Below are 25946 nucleotides of genomic sequence, written 5' to 3' on the forward strand. Positions count from 1 at the left end.
CTGCATAGTAGGTGAGTGGAGAAGATGCAAAGGAGGTCTTTGCACAGAATGAAAACAAGGATGTCTGTGTGCTATGCAAACAGCAGGAGATAGGGTAGACTTCCATCTCCATAGCCTTCCAAACCTGGCCCCCTCTTTCTGTTCCTCCCAATCAGTTCATGCTTGGACAGGATCACTTAACAGTGGAAATATGCCACAATAGTTGAATCATGTTCAGTGAGACAATCACACTTGTATAGGAAAGAAAAAGATAATTCTCTAAGTGGTTATATTTTGCTTGTTCTCTTTGAACAAGTTAGAGGGGGAAAAAATGCACAAAAATAGTGGGTTTTGTACATTTATCCTTAATGTCCGTTAAAGAAACTGCATGACAAAGTGGCTCAGCTGACAAATTAGAGAAGAATAACAGAATCACACAGAATCACAGAATCGACTGGGTTGGAAAAGACCTCAGAGATCATTGAGTCCAACCCTTGGTCCAATTCTAGTCTGTTTACTAGATCATGGCACTAAGTGCCATGTCCAATCTCAGCTTAAAAACCTCTAGGGACGGCGAGTCCACTAACTCCCTGGGCAGGCAATTCCAATGCCTGACCACTCTCTCTGTAAAGAATTTCTTTCTAATATCCAGCCTAAATTTCCCCTGGTAGAGTTTAAGCCCATGCCCCCTTGTCCTATTGCTAACTGCCTGGGAGAAGAGACCAATCCCCACCTGTCTATAACCTCCCTTCAGGTAGTTATAGAGAGTGATGAGGTCACCTCTAAGCCTCCTTTTCTCTAGACTAAACAACCCCAGCTCCCTCAGCCTCTCCTCATAGGTCTTATGTTCAAGTCCCTTCACCAGTTGTGTTGCTCTTCTCTGGACCCGCTCCAGCACTTCAATGTCTTTCCTGAACTGAGGGGCCCAGAACTGAACACAATACTCCAGGTGTGGCCTCACCAATGCAGAGTACAGGGGAAGGATCACTTCCCTTGTCCTGCTGACCACGCTGTTTTTGATACAGGACAGGATACCGTTGGCCTTCTTGGCCACCTGGGCATGCTGTTGGCTCATGTTGAGCTTCCTGTCAATTAGTACCCCCAGGTCCCTTTCTGTCTGACTGCTCTCCAGCCACTCTGCGCCCAGCCTGTAGCGCCGCAGGGGGTTGTTGTGACCAAAGTGCAGCACCCGGCATTTGGCCTTATTGAACTTCATCCCATTGGAATCAGCCCATTTTTCCAGTGTATCCAGATCCCTCTGCAGAGCCCTCCTGCCTTCCAGCAGGTCAACACTCCCTCCCAACTTGGTGTCATCAGCAAATTTGCTGATGATGGTCTCAATCCCCTCATCTAAATCGTCAATAAAGATGTTAAACAGGACTGGACCCAACACTGACCCCTGGGGAACACCACTAGTGACTGGCCGCCAGCTGGATGCAGCCCCATTCACCAGCACTCTCTGGGCCCGGCCCTCCAGCCAGTTCTTAACCCAGCGTAGAGTACACTTGTCCAAGCCATGGGCTACCAGCTTTTGCAGGAGTATATTATGGGAGACAGTGTCAAAGGCCTTGCTGAAGTCCAGATAGACCACATCCACGGCTTTCCCCTCATCCACCAGGTGAGTCACCTGATCATAAAAGGAGATCAGGTTGGTCAGACAGGACCTGCCCCTCCTAAACCCATGCTAGCTGGGTCTGATCCCTTGTCCGTCCTGAAGGTGCTGTGTGATTCCATTCAGGATGATCTGCTCCATAACCCTGCCAGGCACCGAGGTCAGGCTGACAGGCCTGTAGTTGCCAGGGTCAGCTCTGCAGCCCTTTTTGTGGACTGGGGTAACATTGGCCAATTTCCAATCATATGGGACCTTCCCAGTGAGCCAGGACTGTTGGAAGATGATGGAGAGCGGCTTGGCAAGTTCTTCTGCTAGCTCCCTCATCACCCTAGGATGGATCCCATCTGGTCCCATAGACTTGTGAGGATCCAGATGGCTCAGTAAATCACCAACTATTTCCTCCTGGAATACAAGGGGCCTATTTGGCTTCCTATCTCTGCCAACCATCTCCAGAGATGAGTTGTCCTGAGGGCCACCTGTCTTACTGGTAAAAACTGAGGCAAAGTAGGTATTAAGTACCTCAGCTTTTTCCTCATCTTTGTTAACTATATTTCCCTCAGAGTCCAACAGAGAATGGAGGTTTTCCTTGCCCCTCCTTTTGTTATTAACATATTTGAAGAAGGACTTTTTATTATCCAAATCACTATTCCTTGCTTAGTATATCTTGGAGAAGGTCCTTTGAAGAGGGGTTATTGCAAGACCTGCTTAGGAAAAACAGAATTTTTGGGAGGAGAATGTGGTCCCATTAAGTGGTATATGTTTCCCCAGACATTAGCCAAGCATTGAAATGCTGTACTTCTGTGGTTTCTCATCATTACATTTATAGAGAAGTTAGGTGTCAGCTAATATTCTCCCAGTCATTACTTAGTTTTAAAAGAAAAAAAAGACTGAAGAGGGAAAATACTGAAAAAGATACACAGATTAGGTGGGAAGATATTTTGCTACATTTAAACTAATTAAGAACACCTGTAATCAAAAGCCACAAAATTATAAACATGCTTTAAATTGATATTCTTGTATGAGCATCTAAGTAATCTATTTGAAAAAGTAAATGAAAGTCATACCTGGCCATAGCAACCTGCATAATGAATAAGGCTTGGGTGGTCTTTTGAGCAACTTAATTCTGCAATAGCTTCTGTTTCACTCACCATCCATCGAACACACTCCAGCTGACCATTCTAAACAAATAAAAAGAAATTTTTAATTCCAGCTGTTTCAGTTTGTGCTGATTTGACTGAAAATGAGTTAAATTTCTTTGTGTAGTTAGAAATCTTTCTTTTTCATAGCTAGCATGGTCATTATTTGGACTTAGTTTGAGAACAAGAGATAGCATCCCAGCACAGAGCTAGTGTTTTTAATTGCTGTGGTCTGTGGGTCATGGACATTCTGAGTGCTCTGCCCACAGGTGTGAGGCATCAAGGAAGTGGGGTGTGGATGGGGCAGAGCTTGACTGACATCCAGACAGATCAACTACAGTATTCCATCCCATTAGCATCATGCTTCATACTTAAAGAGAGTTGGGATCTTCCAGGCTCTCTCTCAGGCTTTTGTTGCTCTCAGGAGTTTGGTTGGGATGTTTAGGTCAGCCGTTTGTCATTTTGCAGAGGCCTCTGGGCTTTTCTGCCTTTTTTCCTGTTTTTTGTCTCTTTGGGATCAGCCATTCAGGACCAGGTGCTGTTTCCTGGGACTGGCTGCTCAGTTGTGGACAGAGTTTGTGAAGAATTGCCTTGAGTATCTTTTATTTCTATTTTATATGTATATCTACTAGTAGTGTATTAGTATTTTGCTATTTTATTAAACTATGTTTATCTCAGTCCAAGTTTATTCCTTCCCTTTTGATTCTCTTCCGTGTTGGGGGGGTGAGGGGTGAGTGAGCAGCTATCATGATTGTTTTGCTAGCTCCTGTTAAACCATGACACAGTTATAAACACCTTTACTAAATAGAGAAAAGCTTATCAGAATTATTAAAGTGTTAGGAAATTCCAGTTTGTTTGAAAATGTGTTCTTTTCTCTGCTTTCATGTTTCACTTGTTTATCTCACTGTCTCGGATTGGTTATAGTTTTGCTATTGATTATAGTGCAAATGGTTATGTGAAAGCGGCCATCAAATATTATGTTCCTTTTCCAGGCTAAGTAAAGGTAGCCCATCCACCGAGGTAAAGACTGATTATTATTGTCATTTGGTAGGATAGATGACATGTCATGACTCTGAGCCACTTGTCACCCTACATACTCTGCATGATCATAGGGCACCCAGCATGGGAGTCCAACTCCTGCCTTAGATAGAATCAGTTTATTTATAAATCAGGTCTTATGATGTCCAAGTTATATAACAGTACATTCACTCGCAATTCTAAGTACATAGTCCATAGAATTACTGCCCATAGATGTTTCACCACTGCCAACAGTCCTCATCTCTGGCTCATATACGTGGACATCCAGGGTCTTCTCCACTGGTGCTGGAGGATCTTTTCTGGTCACCAGAATAGGCGTTGTTGGCTCCCGATGAGAAGCTGCCTCTGTGCATCACTGAGGCCTTAATGTCACAATCCATGTGAAGGTAGTCATAATTCTGGCAGTCATTAGAGTTACAATCTGGTCCCTACTTCCAGATTGTTCGGAGCAAAACCATAGCTCTGTTCCCATCACTTCTACAGCACAGCTCAATGACTAAATTAGATCATTTGCTGGAGCATAATGAACAGTATCTCTACAAACTCAGGTCTTCATTGATCACTAATTAAATGCATGCTTCCAAAATTATTCTTATGTATGTAGTATCTGAACACCTAATGCTCATGGATTAAGATCTGTCTGTAATCGATGCTGTTCAAATACAAATAAGGAGATGAATCTTGCCTGGAACACCTTTCGCAGCCTAGTCTGAAGATTCCCAAGCTGCTATGCACTCTCCTAGTAGTTTGCAAGTTACTATGAAGCAGGATGTAGATGCTGTGGAAACAGATGAACATTTTCCTCAGACCGTGCTTATGGCCTGGTGTAACAGCAAGAGTTTTTAGCAGCTTCTCTTTCTGCAGCCTCTTTTCAGTGGTGCTATCCTGGTAAATGCAGTTTGGCATGGCCTACATTACAGCTGGCTCTTAGTTAATTTTTCAGCTTTCAAAGGCTGTTATATTCTTTATAGCTGAAACAAGTATTTCAGTTGCTCAGTTAAAACCTCACAGGGGCAACACATATAGCATAAAAAGCGGTTTGTGTGCATAAAATCGAAAAAGTTTTATGAGAATGAAACAAATATCTATTTCAAGTTTCAGTTTTATTTTTAGAAAAACAAGGAGAAGAATGCAATAAATATTAACCCACTTAAAATTATATGGGAGAAATAAAAAATTGAATAAAATTTATTTTGTATTTGTTTTATTCCTTGCATGTATAATGTATGAATACAAACACAAAAATGTACACTAGTTTACTTACTTTCCTCCATTTCTTTCAATTTCAGTAATGAAGTAAAACAATGAAACTACTTGTAGTAGTTGCTCCTCAACATGTCTGGGTACAAACATCAGTAAGCATGAATAACTAATAAATTTTATTTTGTTTTCCTTTGTATAACAACTGAGTAAAATATTTTTAAAATAAAGGTAAAGAATTAATAAAATTAAGAGAATAATTTTGCTAATGTGGAAAGGATTTATCCACAGTTAGTTAAAATAAATCAAGAACACAACAGTGTGACTGGCCATAACATACCACTCTATTTTAACTTCCTAGCTCATAGCTCAAGATCAGAAAGAGGTCTTGAATCAAAAGAGTTATTTTTAATTAATTCATTCCTTAATGGGAAAAGTTATTCATAATCACTAAATTGTTTAAATACACTTCCATGGAAATTTATGCTCCTGCATGGAAGTTTTCTTTCATTCTGATAGTCGTCATTCTTCTGGAACACAGGTATATGCACCACATGATATAACATTATGGGAGCTACAATGGTATAAAGTAAGAACAAGAAGAATACAGTCCATTCTATCACTGTGCAAAAACACTTTGGGAGTAAGGATCAAGAGCTGCAAAGTTTGGTTATGCCAGATTACTTTCAGGCTCTCACAAAACTTTGCAATGATCCAGGACAAGGTCAGCCATGCAGGTCATCATTAGAAACACCTGGGCCTGAGCACTCTCACTTACATGAAGAACTCCTTTACATTTAGATACTTTTCTTGAAGCATGCTCAAGTACTATAGAAAATAAAGGAACTAATTACTAAAAAAGCCAAGCTTTCTGGAGAAAAAGACAAAAGGTTTTATTGGCTTATAAACACGTTATTCAACTAGGTTGAAAAAACAAGAAAGAAAACAATTTCAAACCAAAATTGTAGGACTTTTAAGTGGCAGACTGTAACTAGGCAGTTGGGACACGGGCCAAGGTATTGAAGCTAAATATCTTATTTTCATAATAGCATTTCATTAGTACAACTATACATCAGTTTAATTTTGTATTCATTTGGTTTTGTCCCAGAAAAATAAATAAAATAAAATAAAACAACCCTGAAACCTGCATCAGGGCCCTTGGTCATTAAAATTATGTCTCAAAGATGCAAACCTGCAAGTTGAAATCCACTAGTCATTTGTCAGTTTCTAAAGTTTTCCCAAGAAGCAAATAACAATAAAAACCTGTTCCCATCACTTCTACAGCACAGCTGTAGAAACTCTTGTACTATATTTCACCCCTTTCCTTGTTTCTTCTTAAGGTACTTAGTAGACAAAATAAACCACAAGAAACTGTTATGCTCTCTAAAGAAACGACTGAGTCTGAGTTAAGTGAAAGTTCATTCAAATGTAACAAATATTTTTAGTCAGTTAGCTGATTTAAAGATGAACATATATGCATTGAGAACAATATATAAAATGCCAACGTTATACAGCTGATATTGTATCCTGAAGAGTAGTGCATTTTTGTCTGCTTATGTGGTACTAGCCAACAGTTCCTTCTGCTCTCACTTAACAAAATGCTTGAAAAATAACATCCTACTGGATGTATTACTTACTGCCATCACAGAAAGAAACTAAATCATCTTTATGTCACATTACAGTAGAGGACTGACTAAGTTACCTTTATTGCTAATCCAGCTGGAGTTAGCTGCTCAATGTTCCGTTCATTCAAACAGTCTTCACCCATCAAAGAAGTGAGATGCTGCAGGCATTCTGCATGTCCCTTTGATGCTGCTACATGCAACAGATTGTTGTCACACTCATCATGGATCTTATCCAGATTATCTGCTGCTAAATGTGGCTGTTAAAAAAAAAAAGCATTATGTTAGTTACAACTAAGAATAAAAAGATACAGAGAACATTAAGCCTCACAGCTCAAAACACATGCCAAATACAAAGATGTTACCCCATAGACATGTTCTTATATAACTCAAAACCAGGAGCTTTTCATTTCACTACACAGAACACGGCTACTATTTGCAAAAGGATAGAGGTGGGATGCTCACTGGCTTGATTCGCCATGTAGTTTCTCTCCTTCTCATGCAATGGTCCTTCAACAGTGCAAGATCTTGAGTAGCTCTAAGTCTTTGTAGCAGTTTGATCAACTAAGTAGCTACAAAGATATCCATATTTTAATAATTTCTGTTTTCTCTTTTTTTTTTTTTTTAATATTATATTGATGAGTAATTGAACAGAAAACATCCAGGACTCCTAAAAATAGTTATTGATTAATTTTGCTCAACACCGAACTGGCAGCCTTTGTTAAGTACAATCTAAAATATAGCTAAAACACATGACAGAAAGCTCTGATACGATAGTTTGTTTCCACAAAAAAATTTATTTGACTATTTACCCAAAGTACTACATAACCATGACCTAATACATTTTTTCTGCCCAAATCTAATTTTGAGACAAAACAATTGAATTGAGAAACTTCAGAAGGAAAACAGAAGAAGGAAGACAGAATTAAGGAGTAGCACTGCTAAGTTCCTAGAGTTGTCCAGACTTGCCAGTGTACTGGTTGATGAGTCTACTTCATTCAGAGGTTTTGACCTATCTTAAAAAAATGAGCATTTTCTCCTCATCTACCTACCTATGATGCGCTCTTTTTCCCACCCCAATTCTTATCTCAGGGTGAATTTACTTTGCTTTTATTTCTTACTGACCAATCTCATATTCTGCTTCTGTATAGTCTTTGAATATGTGCCTTTGTTCTCCCTGCTATGTTAATAGCATGCTTTTGTGCTTGAGCTGGACTGGTAAACAGAGAAGCTAAACAAAGTCTAACAAAAACAGTTCTTACACATCCACTGTGCCTCCAGCAGCTGTTCTGAGTGGAGATCACATGCTCTGCATCACTGTGTTAACTTGCACCTAGTTACTTTGGAAACCATCACTGATGGTGCCTGATCACAGTCCTAGAATTTACTGAAAACTTCATATGGGTCAGAGGCCAAAGAGGCTTTAGAGAAAGCTCCTGCCTGAGAATGCTGCTGCAACAAGACAGCATAAACACTCCTGAATAATAATCAGAATACAACAGAAGCCCCTCTGTTCCCATCATCAGCCTCTAAATAACAACTGAGCAAAACCAGCAATAATTGAACAAAGCAAACCACAAATATTGAGAAAGGCAAAACTCAACTCAGATTGAAATTCAATATTTAAGTGATCTCAATAGTTAAAAGGGCTTCCTTCTATACAGTTTCAGTGTACTACATAAACTAGAAAGCCTGGCCATGTTTACATAATTAGTATCTTGGGTTTGCTAAATATTTGATTTAAAGATTAAAATTTTCCATTGAGAAGCCCATATGCTCGATTTCTAAGGAGTGTACAAGATAAAAAGGGCAGCAGTTCAAATTACGCACTTCATCAGCTTTGCTGGATTAATAAACCACATCACAGATTGCTCTTATTCTATGTGTTTTATGAAAAAGATTATACTTACCAGTAAAGATATTTGGCCTTCCTTCACAATGTTTAAGATGCTCTTAATTTTTTTCGCCTCTTCACTCCTCTCTTCTGGGCCCCCTGCACTGCTCCAGTTCATACTGAGTTCCTCTAGCTGCTTGCTTTCTGCCACTGCTGACTGCAGGTGAAAAGTCCTCACATGGCAGTTTGGCATAGTCTTCTCAGTTTTGTGACCATGAGGATCAACAAATGCCCTGCTGAGAAAGCCCTTGCCCTGGGTTTCAGATTCATGGACTGAGCTACAGTTAACCAAAGGCTGGGAAAGCTCTAATTCTTCTGTTAAATGCTTGTGCTGATCAAGGACAATGGGCTGCATTTTTCGCAGCTGAGAGCCTTTCACAGGAGACAGCACACAGAATTGCGTCCCCTCAGCAGGCGAGCTCTCTGTACTCCCTGCAGAGCAGGTCTTGCTGCTAAGACCATTCACTGCTGAACATACACCCAAACCTTTTTTCTCAGGAGCTACCTTTGTAAAAGGAACAACTTGCTGGCTTGATTTAATATAAGGCACATCCAAAATTTCATCCATATCCAGGTCATAGTGTTCCAGCTCCCCAAGCAGAACAGTGGGCTCGATGTTTTTGCTTTTAAGGCTCTCTGCTTCTCCTGGACTCTGGTCATCATTTGGAGGTGCAGGCTGAGAATCGCTGACTTTCCGGTATTCTCCCTTCTGGTTCTTCTGGTCATCACTTTGATTGTTCTCAGAGCTTTCTGGCTGGTGCTTTAATGGGGAAACCCTCTTCACTGGTCTGAATTTATTGCACACATCTGCAATTCCTGTTGGTTTCTGTGCACTTCCGATAAGAGTTGAGACTCCACAGTTCCAGCTGCTGCTGGAAACTAGAGAAACAGAGAAATGTGATTTAGAAGTGATTACTACCAGATGTGTGACGTGACATAACACAATTTAAAGATACACCTGACCAAACACCGGAAACAAGAATTACATGATAACATGCCACATTCATATCTAAGTAGATTTAATGGCATCTCTATGAAAACAGCTGAAGAATTTGACACTACAGAAAAGAAACTTTCTTCATTCAGGACAGAAAAAGTAATAAACTACAAATAAAGAAGTCTTAATCAAGAAATGGGCATCAATAATAGCGTAGGGGCATTTACAGTGGTCCTATCCAACTATGCTAGTCTGTATTTTTTTGTTGCATGGAGATGCCTCATAAAAGTTGAATGATTTTCAGGGAGGTCAACAAAAGGCTTAGTCAAAACATTTTAGTGGATTTGTTTTATCAACAGAAACAATTTTATTTTAAAGGCCTGTTATCTCTACAAGAGGTATTTTTCACAGAAGAACTGGAAATCCATATGACAGTGACTGAGAACTGGGACTGTTCAGCATGAAGAAGCAAAGGGTCAAGAGGAAAGTTATTCTTGTGTATAATTAGATTATAGGAAGCAACAAAGAAAAGAGACTGAGGCTTTTCTTCGTGGTGCCCACTGGCAGGACAAGAAGCAACAGACACATACTGAAGCTCATGAAATTCTGCCTGAACACAAGAAAATACTATTCACTGTGAGGCTGGTCAAACACTGGCACATGTTGCTGAGAGACATTGTGGAGTCTGCGACCCTGGAGGTATTAAAAATCTAACTGGACACAGTCCTGGGCTTAACCTGCTCTAGCTGACCCTGCTTAAGCAAGAACATTGGACTAGAGGGTCTCTGCCAAGTAAAACGATTTTGTGATTATCTGATCTGAAAATTGAGCTACTTATTCAGGTATGATTTTCCACTTTTCCTTTGTATGTTGGGCTTTTCTGTCAAACTTTCTGTCTGTTACATATATATATATAAGCTGTATATATATATATATAAGCTGTATATATGTATATATATGCATATACATATATACACATGCACACATACACTTATATTTAGCTCTGGATCTTCCAGACCATAATTTCAGTGCACTACAGGATATGGAGCTGGACCAGTGAATCTGACTTGCACAGAAGAAAGGGAGCTCAAGGTACCTGAATCTTAATCCTACTGAACTTGAATTCAATCCTGCTGAACTTTGCAATCTTTCATACAGTCCCAGCTGGTGATATTTATGATGTCCACAATCAGTGGACTCTGGAGAAGTATTTTCCTTATTTTCTTATTTTCATTTGAGAGGTAGCACTAAAACCACTAAAGCCTTCAAGCAGTTTCTACACCCTTTTCAATGTACACTAAGAGTTAATGCATTCTGAAAGTCAAGAATACTGTTTAAACAAAGCAGATTTATTACATGTGCTAACTGCGTATCAGTGGGATCTAATTTGTGGTCAAAACACACAATTTGCCATGAACACCTTCCTAAGGAAACAGATAAATACACTTTCGGTGCAACATTAATGTCTGAAGTGAAAGATTAGTACAGCTTAGTAGTTATGGATGTCTGAAAATTACCTTAATACTTTTGGAAGTGCTTAAGAATACATTTCCGACGAAGAAATAAAAATAATAATAATCAAAAGGCATGCAACTTAGTGGGCCAATACAAAGAACACACTGTACTGACTTATTTATGTATTGTATAAGATTCTAGGTTCAAAGGCCTACACTTTTATGTTGGTTTTATTTACATGCGAAATTTTTTCCAAGTGATACAGTGAAATGGATACCATATGTTTCCCAGCTGTTTTGTTCTGACAGGAACTATTAAGCACTCGGTATGGAAATGAATTCTGTCTGAGTTTTATGAAAACACTGCTTTCAACACAGGGGTCTAGACGGAGGAAAAGGCATCAATATTTTGTTTGTCGTCACTTTATTTAAGCTTACATTTATTTTGTTGCTTGGCTTTCTCCACTTTCTAACCTTAATAACACACATTTACATAAACTACTGATGACAAAATTGTAAAATTGGATGCTACAAAGAAGCAATGACCTTTGTTACAAATATGTCTTGGATCATTGTAAAAATCATGTATTTCTCTTTCCTTTCACTACAGTTAGAGTAGAATAAGGTACTTATATTTTTTCATTGTTTTTCTTTCCAACATCTCTTTACAAACAGTTTTTCCAGAAAACAAACTGGAACACCAAGAACATTTAGCAATATTCTTACTGACTTAAAAACTTTATCTTCACTTAACTGGGATGATGAATTTACACTTCATTTAATAAAGGATTAGAATACAGCATTTAACCACACAGCAGTAAGGAAGAAAGCAAGTCAGACTGGTAGGCACAATCCTTCTTTGTGCTACTTTCTACTTGTGTGCTGTACAGGATGCACTAGTGATTAGGCAGTTACAGCATGGTTTCTCCCTACACAACACTGAAATCGTAGGCCAGAGTGTATTCAGATGCTTGTTCCCTCAAGAAGCAAAACCAAGTGCTGTCTGGGTCCTGCAAAGCACCAGCACAGTAGGAGTTATGTGAGTAGTCTTCAACAGCTGCACCAAGGGAAAAGCCTCTTGCTCATCTCTCCATACTTACGAACTCAGGCAGGGGCCATTAAAAGTCTGGGTCAAATAAATACTGTTTGATTATTTTATAAACATCAGTAAAGGATGGTCTGAGTTTAAGGCAGGGGACTAGAATGTGAAGCAGCTAGTTTTGTTCCAGACAAATAATTCTGGCATAATCTTGGATAAACAATATCTGTTTTATGCACCAGTATCTCAAATGTAAAAAACTGATGACAATTTTTTTTCCAACTACATTATCAAAATTATTTCTTTAGCTTTTAATAATTAATGTGAGAGATTTGGATGATTCTGTTGCTGTGCTGCTGAAGTAAAAAGAGAGAGGAGCTCAAAACCTAGGGAGACTTCATTCACATCAGTAAAGAAGTGTCATGCTGTCTGACAGACCTGAGGTGCCCAAGCATTTCCTTGGCATTAAAGAAAATAGTAAATTGCAAGGGACAAATTTGTAAAACTAGTTCTTCACCATATGTTGTGCTCTACACTCTTTTTGAGGAAGAGAAAATGCAAAAAGTGAATAAAGAGGCCTGTAGTTTTATTTATAGTTTTATCGATTTATGTATTTATTTATTTGCTTGTTAACAGATGTCCTAGAACTACTGAGGGCCCATAATCAGAAAAGGGGAAAATTAGGAAGCAACTTCTCTTACAATTTAATCAACAGATTTTATTTTAGGAAACAAAATTTACCTTGAACTTTCTTAAAAAGATCCTGACAACATGTTTCCAATTGTAAGCATCTGTTGACTTCAGAGAATTTTTCAACATCATCTCTGTATTTCGGGCAAGGAGAGGTGTGTGTGTGGGGGGTTTATCTGGTATACGAGTATCTGTAGAATCATAGGATAACTATATGAGTTTTGTCTGACCATCAAGACTACCTCATGCACAGATGAAACTTCACCCTTGTGACAAGCAGTTTCTGTGATCCTTACAATGTCATATCAAACATCAGAATACCTTTAAATTGTCCTGAGTATAATGAAAATAACAAAGAACTCAGCTTTCACTTCAGCTCTATAAGGAAACTGCTACAGAAATTCAATGCTGGTGTGTGTGCAAGAGCCTGTCTCTCTGGCATATGGGTAACAGTAACATTCTTTAAATGACCATGGCTTCATGAACTTTACAGCACTGGTGTCACAAATAGGAGGTGGCAAAAGGCTGTATTTCACACAGCAGTACCATTACAACACGAACTGTACATGCAGCAGAGTGGTATTTCTAGATATTGCTATGCCAGCTCTTCAAAAATACAGAATGACTCACATTCAAAGACTACTGACTAACTGATGAAATAGTCAAGCTCCTCTGTATCTGTCACCATGACCATGGACTCCTTTAAGGTTTATGCTGTGACCAATGTTCTGAAGTCACAAATGCTGCTGTTGAACAGCTGGGACATAGACAGTGGTGCAGATAAGCAGGAAAATGGATGCAGATGTGAGTCATTTGCAGATCCGTTGGGAACCAAGTCCATGTTGCACTACTAGACCACTTGACACATGCACACTGGCTAAGCAGGAAAGAAAAAGAGTATCAGTTCACTCCTGTTCTTCTGTAGGTGGCAAACACTGATCCCCATTACCATGCTACCTCCTTCAATGAAATCCTTGAGCCTTTCCAGCTTGCTACCTGTGTACGTTCTCAGAATGGAGAATAAAATTTCATGGTTAACCGCATTGAACCACTGTCCAGGAGAAAAACTGGATGACTTCCAAACAGTTATTAGTCACCAATGCCATTAATGCTTCTGACTAATGACCAGACCTGTATCCAGACTGTGCTAACTCTAAATTCTGTGAATTTCAACCTTTGTTTTCTAAGAACTCCATCCCTGTGCAGTCACAAAGCACAATAGAACTGTGAATAATGGAGAACAATACACTTCTTAGGCCCTGGAGCTGAGAAATCTGGACTACGGCAAGAACTTCTACTAATTTTATCATGCTTAATAGATCCTTCGATGGCCTATGAATCTCTGAGGTTGAATCACAGTTATTTCCTGCTGATAAAGAAGTGGGAGCATTCTGATGGCTCCCTAATAACACTTTCTCAAAGTAACTTGGTTGCAATGTTCTTTATTGCAGCATTCATTTGGAAAATAGGTCCTTGAGCAACCTGGTATAACTGGAACTGATCTAAGCACAGCAAGGTGGACAAGACAGCTTTCATAGGTGACTTATGACTTAAGCTATGCTATGATGAAGTTGTAACCACCCTGAAAAAAGATTGCCTGCCTGCAGGTAGTAGCAAGACTGGAAACAAAGTGACAAACAGACAAGAGAATACACTGTTCGGGAACTTCTACCTGAAGACCTTGTCAGCATGTACTTGGAAACTCCCAGTACACAAAACTTGAAGGTACCCTCTGCCCTTGTTGACAACACAACAAGAAGCTTCTTTACCATTTAGGCTTAAATTGTTTACCCTCTAAAAAGGGTAAAGAGCTGGACCTTGGGAACTACCATCAGTCAGCTTCATCTCTGTGCATGGGCAGATTGTGGAACACATCCTCCTGGAAGCTATGTGTAGGCATATGGATGACTGAGAGGTGAGTAGAGACAGCCAACAAGGCTCTAACAAGGGAAAGTCATGCTTTACTAATCTTAGTGGTCTTCTATGATGGAGTGACTGCATCAGTGGATGACTAATGTGACTTCTGTAAGCCCTTTGACATGGTCCCCCACAATATTCTTGCCCCTACTTTGGATACAGAGTTTTGATAGATGGACTATTTGATGCAAAAAGAATTGGCTGGATGGCCACATCCAAAGAGTTGCAGTCAATAGCTCAGTGTCCAAATGGAGATGAGTAATGAGTGGTATTCCTCAGGGATTTGTATTAGGACGGGTACTGCTCAATATCTTTATTAATGACATGGACAGGAAGATTGAGTGCACACTCAGCAAATTTGCATATTGAGTGGTTGAGGTGAGTGGTGCAGTTTGTGTGCTTGAGGATAGGGATGCTACCTAGAGGGACCTTGACAAGGCTTGAGGACTGGGCCAATGTGAACCTCATGAAGTTCAACAATGCCAACCAAGTGCAAGGTCTTGCACCCTTATGATGAGGGTGGTGAAACACTGGAAACTCTGGATGCCCCATCCCTGGAGGTGTTCAAAGGTCAAACTATATGGGGCTTTTAGCAACCTTATCTACCAAAAGATGTCCCTGCCCATGAAAGAAGGGTTGGACTAGGTGATCTTTGAAAGTCCCTTCCAAGCCAAAGCATTCTAGGATTCTATGATTCTATAAATGAGAACAAATACTGCTAGGGTGAGTCCATTGCTACCAAAGGATGAACACATTCAAACTACTTTCCTTTAACTGAAACTCCTCCTCTTTGCTCTAAAAATTAATTTACTGTGGAATTTACTTCACTTTCCATCATCATTATTGAAGAAGCCTGGGATTAGCATTGACAACTGTCCATACCTATAAAATATATTTTTAATTGCAGTATTTCACCATATTGCTCGTGTACTATACAATCATTTGGGGAGCCTGAAGTAAGTATATACAAAGTTTTACATTTGGAATTATACTCTTCTCTGAAAGAAATGCCTGAGGTTCTTCAGTGTGATGTGACTTCAGCAGAGACTCTTGAACCAATTAAGACTTGTATTCATTCCAGGTCCAAAGCACTGTGATTCCAACTTTGTACACAGACACTGAGGTATTGTCTACACTAGGGAAACTTTTAGAAAATTCTTCAAGTTTGTTAACATCAATTTATCTCCAACACTGGCAGTAATATTGGGGCTCCAAGAGATGGAAGAGGGGATGTTCCATACATATCGATGGATAATCAAAATCAGTTCTGAATATTTATTTACTGTTTTATTAGTATTATTGAAACAATATTTAACAATTTTAACTGAAGGTGGCACTGTTTTACAGTTTTAATATGTTAATAACATCCAGGAGCACATTTTAGGGTTCTTTAATGTGAGGTCTGTAGCATGAGATCCTGAATTAAAGAACAGCCCTACACAGAGAGGGTCTGTTCCCATGTGAGCGGAATTTGAAGCCTCTCTAAAGACAGAAAGGGTAAACAGGGTAAATAATAATTCATCCTTTTACATAACAATGCCTCTTTTCCAGGTAATTCAAACATCAACACAAATCTCAGTGAATTAATATTTTTTCTTATCTTGGCTTATCTTTCTAAATCACAAAATATAGAAGAGACAAAGAAAATTTCAAAATTAATAAACTGGGTTTACGCTTGTACAGATTGATCTAAAGACATAAAAGGGAGATAGCAAGTAAAGTTCTACTGAAAAATCAGAAGAGGTCATTCTGGCACAAAATGTGTAAAACAGGAGGAGGAGAATGTGAAAATGACATAAGAAAAGAGCTTATATATAGCTATCACAACTATCACTGCATACTAATTACTGGGTTTTTTTCTGAGAAAATTCTTCAGTATTCTACCAAGGAATTTCCCAATCTGTTTTGTATTGTTTCAGACATGTTTATGTGGGAGGTATTTGGAGGGCAACGGATTCTGGGAAATTAATGTCATATAACACTGCCTCAAAAAAAACCAAAACAAAAACAACTTTAATTTCTCTTACAGCTAAAAAACTACCAAGAGCTCGAGACAGAAATAATGTGCAATTTTATATTCACTGATTTATTTGTTTTTCTCAAACAGGAAACTGATCTTCTGAATAATTTCGTGAACGACAGGTACTTTGGGAATGCATAAAGCAGTGCAGAAGGATAAGTGTTGGAGATGAAAGATGAACTCGCTTTTAGCAACCTGTGTATAAAGATCCAGAGTAGGATATTGTGCTTATTTGAGACATACATTTAATGACTACCAAAAGTTGTCACAGCTGACAGAATACACTTCAACAATTATATGGCTCAGTGAAGCTTGTTGAACACAGATGTCTCAAACCATTTGCCCAAGTCACCTTAGAAAATCTCCCCAGAAAGAAAGCAACCAATTTCATGCTTAATAACAAAAGCATAAAGGGCGTATTTCTGTTTCAATTCACCATTCTACATCAGACAACAACAGAAATACATGAGTAGGCTGGCTAACACTAAAAATGAATTAGCTAGATCCATTTCCAAACTACACTCTTTAATTGTCTGCCTTTGAAGAAGAACAATGCCCATCATAGCAGTTATTATACCAGCTACAAACACCACTTCCTTGAAGCATGATGGTAGAGAAAACAACTACCCTTAATTATGCCTTATTGTGGGTAAATCAGGATTTGTACTACGCCTTTTCTACGATGTCATATATCTTCTGCCTTCTAATCTGGAGGTACTGACATGCATAGTTTGGCTCCAAGGATCCCTTGGAGTTATCCTGGGCCAGAACTCCTTAAATCCAAGGAAGGAGTCAGGACTGAGACGGTACTGACTGCATGACTTTTATGCACATCTTGCAACAGGGCGAGGAAGAAACCACAGGACCTTCCTACCAGTGCAGATCACTGGCCAGTGCTGTCCAAAGGGAGGTGACAGTGGGAATTCAGAAAGGAAAAACTGTACATAGGGAAATCCTTTCTCTGACTTTCTAATCTCTCCTTGTCCAAAAGAACAAGTAATTTGAGCAAAAGTTACAGGAGCAAGGCAGAAATAGTTTAAAAAAAAAAAATCTGTTGAAAGGTCTCTGTGAAATGCTTGAGAAAGCACACTGACTGGTAAACACTGGTATGTTTGCCTAGGATTAGAAGTGCTTAGAGTAATTTGAAAACAATGTAACCAAACGCTTTCATATGTTACTAACATATTATTCAATGTTTACATGAAATGGGGAAAGAAAATGGGATTTACAGGGGCTATTTACTAAACTTAACTGTGCACAATCAAGACTTCCATAATATCAGCTGTAAAATTAAAAAATCTAATTCCAAACAGAGGAATTGTCTGGTTTAAATCTGTTCTAACAATCTTACTGGCAAAAATGGCTGTCTGCATATTTATATATATTCTTAAGTATAAAGTCAAATCTTATTTTCTCTATAATTTTGCCTTAACTATCTTACTGAATTAAATGTTGTGGTTTTTTTGTTTTTGTTTTTGTTTTTGTTTTTTTTTTTTTCTGAGACAGAGCTGAAATATAATTATTTTTTAGATTATTAGGGTCCTGTTATATCTAAACCTATGGCTAACTTATGATTAACTTTCAGTTATTTTATAAAAGTAGTTCTTGGATAGTTCTACATTCTTCCATGTTTTATAGCAGAAATACTCTAAGTGGGAGTCAGTATGAGGTAGAAAGCTGGATCAGCTCTTTGTAAAACCTCTGAGGTTTTCTATGTGTAACTATTTAAAGTGCCAATGGGATACAGATATAAAATCGCGTTAATGTCATGCATATAAAGACTTATGGTATAACATATCTTCACCTAAAATAGGACATAGCAACAATAATTTGAGGAATATTTTCTGATGGTCTGTAATATGAGAGAGGCAAGAGACTGCATCAAAAGCAACTATGGATGGGGCCTTACACAATGTTGACTGAAGCAGCTTTGTTTATATTTCAAGATACCTGAGATATTGAAGTCTGTACAAAGATATAAAGCGATATCTTTTTGTTCAGCACTATGTGTTTAATCAGTGATGAAGAAGAGTGAAAATAAATCGATTTTAGTACTATTTCCAATTCATGAAAACTCATAAGTGATAAATAGAGAGAAAAAAATAGATTTTAGTACCATAACCAGTTTGCCAACACTATTATCAGTGCTCAAAACCTCTTTTTTGACTCAAGACTTTTAAACAAAGCTGTGCACTGGCAGACCCCAGTGTTACTGCCATCTTCCAGCAATTCCTGTGTACTTGCTTCTGTCAGCCCCTTTTCAAAGCAATACATGAATGCAGATGTAATTAAAATCATCATTGAAAATGTCAACTGCAGAGGAGACCAAGAAAAAATGGAGCTACAAAATAAATTGTCAATATCCCACAGTCTTATGGAAGAGCTCATAACCAGTCCTTCACTGTTGCTATTTGTCTTCATTTTACTTTGACTACTATCTCAATTTTTAAAATAATATACTCTTCTTCCTGTAAACAGGTATTGATGCTGCCACTCCGACTGAGCAGTCATGAACAGACCATGCAGTACAATATATCTTAGGGGCTATTTTTATTCTCCTTCTCTGGTTCAGCTTACTCGTGGAGCAGCTGAGTGAATGAGTGGCTTTAACTCTTTTTATGGCAAGACAAGATAATGCCCTGCTACCACATGATCAGCTGCTAATACTGATAGGCAGAGAGAGGTAGGAAAATGATAGTAGGGAGAAAATGGGGGGAGTGGGATGTAGAAGAGATGAAGGAGGTACTGGGTAGGGTATGAGAGGGGAGACAATAAGGGACAGTAAATGGTGGGGAGGAGAATGGTGATAAGAACGAAAGGAAGAAGGGTCTAGAATAATGGTGGGAATAATATTGGCAAAGATTTGCGGGGAAGACTGGAAGGAAAAATGGGAAAGGCTTTGCAGTAAGAATGGTGGGAAAGACTCGGAAGAATGTGAAGAAAGAAAAAGGAAGCTCTGGGGAAATGAAGGGAAGAATGGGGATGTGAACTTTGGGGAGAATGGGGATGAAGAATGGTGGGAAGGAATGGTAGGTAGCATAGGTGGGAAAACAGTGGGAGAAATGGGGAAAGAAGAATGGGATGAGGAATGGGGGAAGAATGGGGGATGAATGTTGGAAGGAATGACAGGGAAGAATGAGTAGAAGGGGGAAGAAGTGGGGGAGAAAGATGGCAGGAGGAGAGAAGTAAGGAAGAGGAATAAGGGAAGAATAGGGAAAAGAATGGCAAAGAGAAATGGGGTGAGAATGGTAGGATGTAGAGAGTGGGGATAACAGGGGCAAGAATGAGTAAGAAGAAGGGAAGGAGAGGTGAAGAAGATGGAGCGAGAGGGGACAAAGGGGAAGAAATGAGGAAGAAAGGCCTGAGGAAAAGAGGCAGGAAGAAGAGAGAAGAAATGGGATGGGGCAAGGCAGGGTGAGGACAGAATGGTATATAATAGGGGGGGATGAGGGGAATAAGGAGGGGAGAACAGTGGAGGATGGGGGAAGACAGGGGAAAGACTGGGGTAGAATGAGACAGGGCAAATTGAGGGGGGTGAATCACGGGCCCTCTCCCTTTCCATTTCTTCCCTGCCTCTGCTTGCAGGAGGTAATAATACTGTGTGCACAATCACTGCTGTGCCCTGCGCAGGCAGTAACATGGGAAGAAGCAGGTATGGTAAGGAGAGCTTTGTTTCCCTTTATTGCCACAGGCAGTGGTATACAGCTGTGATGATCTGGCCTTTAATGACTGTGGCAGAAGTAGCTATCGGAAAGTTTCAACTTAGTTACATACCTCGGAAATTTACAACTCCCTGAAAGGCAATACAGAAATAAAAGCTGCCAAAGTATAGCACAATTCTTAAAGCCCTCTATCATCCAACAAATTCCAGGTCTCCCATTTCTGTTATAAAAGTATTTGATGAAACAACATTAAAAAAAGTTCAATTAAAACATCAGAAAACACAATAAACTTTTCATAGCTCAACAAAAATGCTCCTCTCACCAATTCATTTCTCCTCCATCAGGAAGAGAAAAACAAAAGCAGATTAATCTGATTTACAGAGTGAAAAACAACACTGAATGCACTTTTTGTCAGGGGGAAAGGGGGAAGGTCTCCAGCTGGTTCTCATCTATATGCCATGATTCTTCATTTAGTTTACACCATTAAACTAAAAAACTCGGCTTTAATCTTAACTATTACAGTATGCCTTAGAGTAGATTCTATCATGTAGCATCCTTGATACAGTTTCAGACTCTGGCAAAACATCATCCCTCAAACTGGTCGTGGCCATATGGGTAGTAAATGTATCCAACATTTTTTCATTGGCGCCTACATTATTACGTCTTGTCACCAATGGTTTCTCGGGTTTTCAAGTAAATTGTTGCATATACTGTGGTTTGGAGCTGCTGAGATGAAGCCCTACATTTATCTGTATACAGCCAAATCCTTTTTTGGAACTTTTTTTCCTTATAATGAACTAACATCTGTTGAAAAAAAAAAAAAAAAAAAAAGGAATGTTTCCAGAAAGCTGTACAAAAATGAGAGAAAACAAAACAACAGACCACTGCCAAGAAGCTATTGTTGCCAAGTTGAACATGATAAAAAGCAGCCTAGAAAATGATGGGTGGACAGAAGTGGGTATCATACCTGATCTATCTTCATTTTGTGAATCACACCTTCTACATAATTCTGGGATGGTCTTGAGAGAAGTTACAGAATACTGTAAAAAAGGAAAAAAATGTATATGAAGCAATTAATTTAAAAAGATAAAAAGTAAGATTTTCAAGAGGTCCTGATGTCATGGGCACAGACTAAACCTACCAAGCCAAGGGTACTTCTGGCAGTCTGATAGTCCTCTCAGGTTGCATGAGAAAAGCAGATGGCATCTGCTTTTGTGTCCCACCTTGAAGGGTATCAAACAGACTTTAAAAACTACAGCAATCCATCTCCCCATCTCATATTTTTCCTTCCTGCAGATCATCATTATTCAAGTCACAAATACATTTATATATCCATCCTTTCCGTGGAATGCAAGATATATCAAAGATGAGAATAGATCTAGGCTTCACAGTAAGCATTGAGAGTCACACTTTGCCCATCCAGGCATCTATTATGGTGATTTTACTGCAAGATACTTCATGGTTAAAAATTAGAATTCAAGCTTTCACAAACAAATATATAAAAGCAACACAGAATATTTGCACTGTCAAGATCTGATTTCAGAGCAGGACACATGTACATACAGATATCAGACAACAGGCTTATTCCTTTAACCTAGGTTTTACTACACCAAACTTATTACTTGGATGTGACAGGATATGCCTGATATTAATCAGGATTTTATTTTCTGAATTCAGCATTAAAAAGGAAAAAAACAGGGATGACGTATGTATTTCACTAAACAGAAATATTTTTCTTATAACCTTGTGGAATACCCTTGGTAAGACACATGATCCAGCGTTATAAAACTACACATTTTGACACACAAAAGTTAAGTTAGTTAATAGAAAGTCTTCCTTAATCAAATGCTTAAATGTTACATGAATCTTCATGTAAATAAATGAAAATCATTATGTCTGTGAAAGATCAATGGCTTTGCTCATATAAAAAAGCCTATTAAAAACAGCATTTTGGAAACCAAAACAGAAAAAAGCATTTTGGATTAGCACAACTGAAAATTGTTAAAGAATATGTAAACACTGTATATTTTCAAAGAAACAGATATTTTTAGCTGGTGAGCTATTGATCAATTAAGCAAAACAACTACATAAAATACCACGAGCTTTCCACACAAAAAAGTAACAGTCATACATTGTCCTGTTTTTTTGGTGACAGTTCATCATTCAAAGTTTGATGTGCTTCTAATGCCCAGCTGGCCATCTGCTTCAGAATAAAGTTGACCTCACATGACCAACTGTAGAAGTAATTTACTTCTTTGGTGCAAGTTTAAGACTGTTGAGCTCAAGTCATTTTAGTTACTCTAGTAAGTCTCAAAAACCTTCCATGCCTTCTTTTTTCCCTTGCTGACCTGATTCAGACATGTTTTGAGAAACCTCAACAACAACAAGAATCACTCATAAGTACTCCCAGGGTAAACACTGAACTTATTAATTAAAATGTGTAGCAGCACTCCACAGAACTACACAGTGACTCCAATCTCCATTAAACAAGGGGTTGTCTATAAGGCTGTGATTGCTCCAGGATGTGACAACCTAAAGCAACATAGAGCAGAAGGAGAAAGATGCTACTAAATACAAATTCAGTTATGTTAAACATGTACATGTACAAACACCATGTGCTGTGCTTCACATTAGTTATTGTTTAATAAAGATTGAACTGTTAAGCTATATGTCTTGCTATTTCAGCCCAAAGACTCAGAAGGCAATGTTGAGCTGGTCTAGCAAGATTCTTAAGAGAATCCAAGTAACATGTCTCCAAGGAATATGGTAGCTTCGTAAGACCAGCTGGTGCAGTTTAAACTATTACACAGTTTGTAATTCAATTAGAATGAGGCCTTTTGTATTCCACTGGTATGTGTTTTGTCAGGCAACCTCAAAAACAGAAAGTAATTTTTCTTCTTTCCCCGCCCCCCCCCCCCCGTTTTTTCATGGAAGAACAGATTTTCTTTCTGTTCCGACATTGCACTAAAATGTATTCAGTTACTACCTTCCACCACCAAAAATCTACTAAATGTTAGAAATTTGATTATACATTTTAATTATATTGATTTGATTTCATTAACAGATTTCCTCCCACTCACCTCTGTCCTACAAAAGACTTCTGTGCACTTACATTTTTGCCATCTGTATTTTGTGGTCAAGACATGGACAACTGTTTTTTGGTCCAGGAAGCAAATAAAATTACTCTTTAAAGGAGACCTTTTGCAACCATAAGTACAATTCATTGCCAGCTCTTCCATCTAGAACTACTTTCTCTCATACTCTAGCTTCAGCTCTGATCATTAGCAATGTTTGTCTGCTGTTCTTCAACTAAAAATTTCAGGGTTACTATTGGTATCACAAGGGACACACAGAGGGCAAAAGAGGTTGAGACTGCAACCCTTCCCTGGAACAAAGTATTAGACTTAACGTGTATTCAATGGCATTTAAAATTCATTATTTCGCACTTTTCATTTAATAATTTTAAATTATTTTACATGCAAAATTAAACTTCACTTCTCACATTTCATCATCAGAGTAACCAAGTCAACCAGTGTCGAAGGCCACGGCCAAAGCCATAAGTGACGATATGAGAGCTAAGCACATAAGCTCGCTTTGTTAGTCAGCGCTTACTGTGATCTTTGGCATTTAGTCAAAGTGTGTTGTAGTTGATAAGTGGAATTCAGTAATAAAACTGAGGGCCTCTTCCCCGGATAAAGCATGTAATGGCATTTTTGATTACTGTTTGAGGTTTGGGTTCTTTTTCTGCATTTAAGGCATGCCTATGTCAAAACCGAAATAGTGAATTTCAGGAAACCCCTTAAGAACTTTGTAAGATGGAAGAACAGTATCAACAGCAAACAAAAGACAAGAAGCAATAACATGTATTCCATACAAATGCATGATATTCCCAATTTTCTTCAACAGACACTATTAATTCAGGGGGAAACAGAACCTCTCTCATCATACAAGACATTTGTGATTTAAAACTGCACTTCAGACTTTGAATTAATGCATTTTTTTTCACTCTGAAAAGAGAGAGAGGGGAAAAAAAAAGAGAATTATCAATGAGTTCATCAGCTGGGTGGGAAATAAATCAACTCATTGCACCTGGTGACTGTGTCTATGCTATGCAGGATCCCCCATGCTGGGCCCTGGAGTCCTGGTCACTGAGCAGGCAAGGTCTGGCTGTGTGTTGCCTATACACCTGTGTGAGCCTATGGGGTGACCCTGCTCTTTCAACAGCAAAGGAAAGGTGACAGCAGGCTCAAGAGGTGCCCTGTGCCTAGTAAATTGGAGAACAGGAGATCTGCCACACTCCTGACCACACATAGTTTACACCTGCCCTGCCAGGTGAGGATTGACATGAAGAAGGTTTACAAGCTGCTTCAAAATACCTGGCAAATTTAACAGCTGCTTAATTTTACGGTTGAATTCACTTACTCCACTGACATTTCACAGACTTTCAAATTAGGCCCAGTCCTGCAGTGACTCCATGAGCCAGGCTTTTATTCATACAGAGCTGTTTGAGTGATCAAAGCAATAATCTCTTCACTCAGTTCCAAATTATTTACAAATATCTAGCACCAGGAGATCTGGTTACAACTGGGTCATTTGGTATTATTTGTGTAAACCAAGAAATAAAATAGTTTCAATGTGCACAATTTGCCAGTGCAATAGAGATCTTTCATTTTAATTAAAGGAATAGGAAACCTTCAGGCAACCATAGCAATAGCATACGACCTACAAGCACAAAGAAATTTATGGACAAAATCAAGAGTACTGATGGGAAAAAGGGGGAAGTTTAAAGCACACTTTTAATTTTATAGTGTATCTATTATTTAATGCAACTTAAAGGTTGTAATTTCTTTTTCTTGCTTTCCATGAGTAGTTATTCCTTAAGAAATAAATGAAAATACTAATATTCAGCTTGGTTGCTTAACTTCATGGCAGACAAAATATTATTTTTGTTTAACGTAAACAAGAGTCCCAGAAACATTCTGCTGTCTAAACTACACTGAAGTATACTATACCAGATGGATGTGGAATCATACCATTTTAGTTTGCAAAACAAGCATTTTATTTACATTCCAGGGACCTAAGGAAACTGGTAGATATAGTTCCTAAGTACCTCTGAGTCATATTTGAAGTCATGACAGTCAGATCTTCAGTAACTGGAGAAAAGGGAATATCACATTCATTTTTAACAATGGCAAAAAGGAGAACCCTGGGAACTACCAGTCAGCCTCACTTCAGTGAACAGTAAGACCATGGAAGTAAGACTCCTGGAAGTTATGTTGAAACACATGGATGACAGAGAGGTGATTAGAGACAGCCAACATGGCTTCACAAAGGACAAACCATGCCTGACTAATCTAGTGGCCTTCTACAATGGAGTGACAAGAGCTACGGACATCATCTACCTCAACTTCTGTAAGACCTTTGGCACTGTCCCACACAACATCCTTGCTTCTAATTTGGAAAGATACGGGTTTGATCCATGGATGGCTAGATGGATAAGAAATTGGCCATGTCCAATGAGTTACAGTCAATGGCTCAGTCTCCAAGTGGAAACCAGTAAAGAGCAGTGTACCTCATGAGTGCATACTGGGACAAATACTATTTAATATCTTCATTAGTGACAATGACAGTGGGATTGACTGCATCCTCAGAAAGTTTTCACATGACACCAAGCTGTGTGGTATAGTTTTTTCACTTGAGGGAAGGGATGCTATCCAGAGGAACCTTGACAGGCTTGAGGAATGGT

The 25946-nt window shown here is 38.8% G+C and overlaps 1 protein-coding gene across 5 annotated transcripts in view; it reads right to left on the reverse strand.

Annotated features, from left to right (window-relative positions):
• Positions 1–25946, reverse strand: part of SNCAIP (synuclein alpha interacting protein) — a 93313-nt gene that overhangs the window by 26867 nt on the left and 40500 nt on the right. For all 5 annotated transcript variants that reach the window (XM_065045318.1, XM_065045321.1, XM_065045320.1 and 2 more), the window contains exons 3-6: positions 21168–21240; positions 8498–9360; positions 6668–6847; positions 2656–2769 (exon numbers count right to left, since the gene is read on the reverse strand). In XM_065045318.1, the coding sequence (XP_064901390.1) occupies positions 2656–2769; positions 6668–6847; positions 8498–9360; positions 21168–21240 (1230 nt within the window). The remainder of the gene's footprint in view (positions 1–2655; positions 2770–6667; positions 6848–8497; positions 9361–21167; positions 21241–25946) is intronic.

This window comes from Columba livia, chromosome Z, assembly GCF_036013475.1.
Source record: "Columba livia isolate bColLiv1 breed racing homer chromosome Z, bColLiv1.pat.W.v2, whole genome shotgun sequence".
Classification (NCBI taxonomy): Eukaryota; Metazoa; Chordata; class Aves; order Columbiformes; family Columbidae; genus Columba; species Columba livia.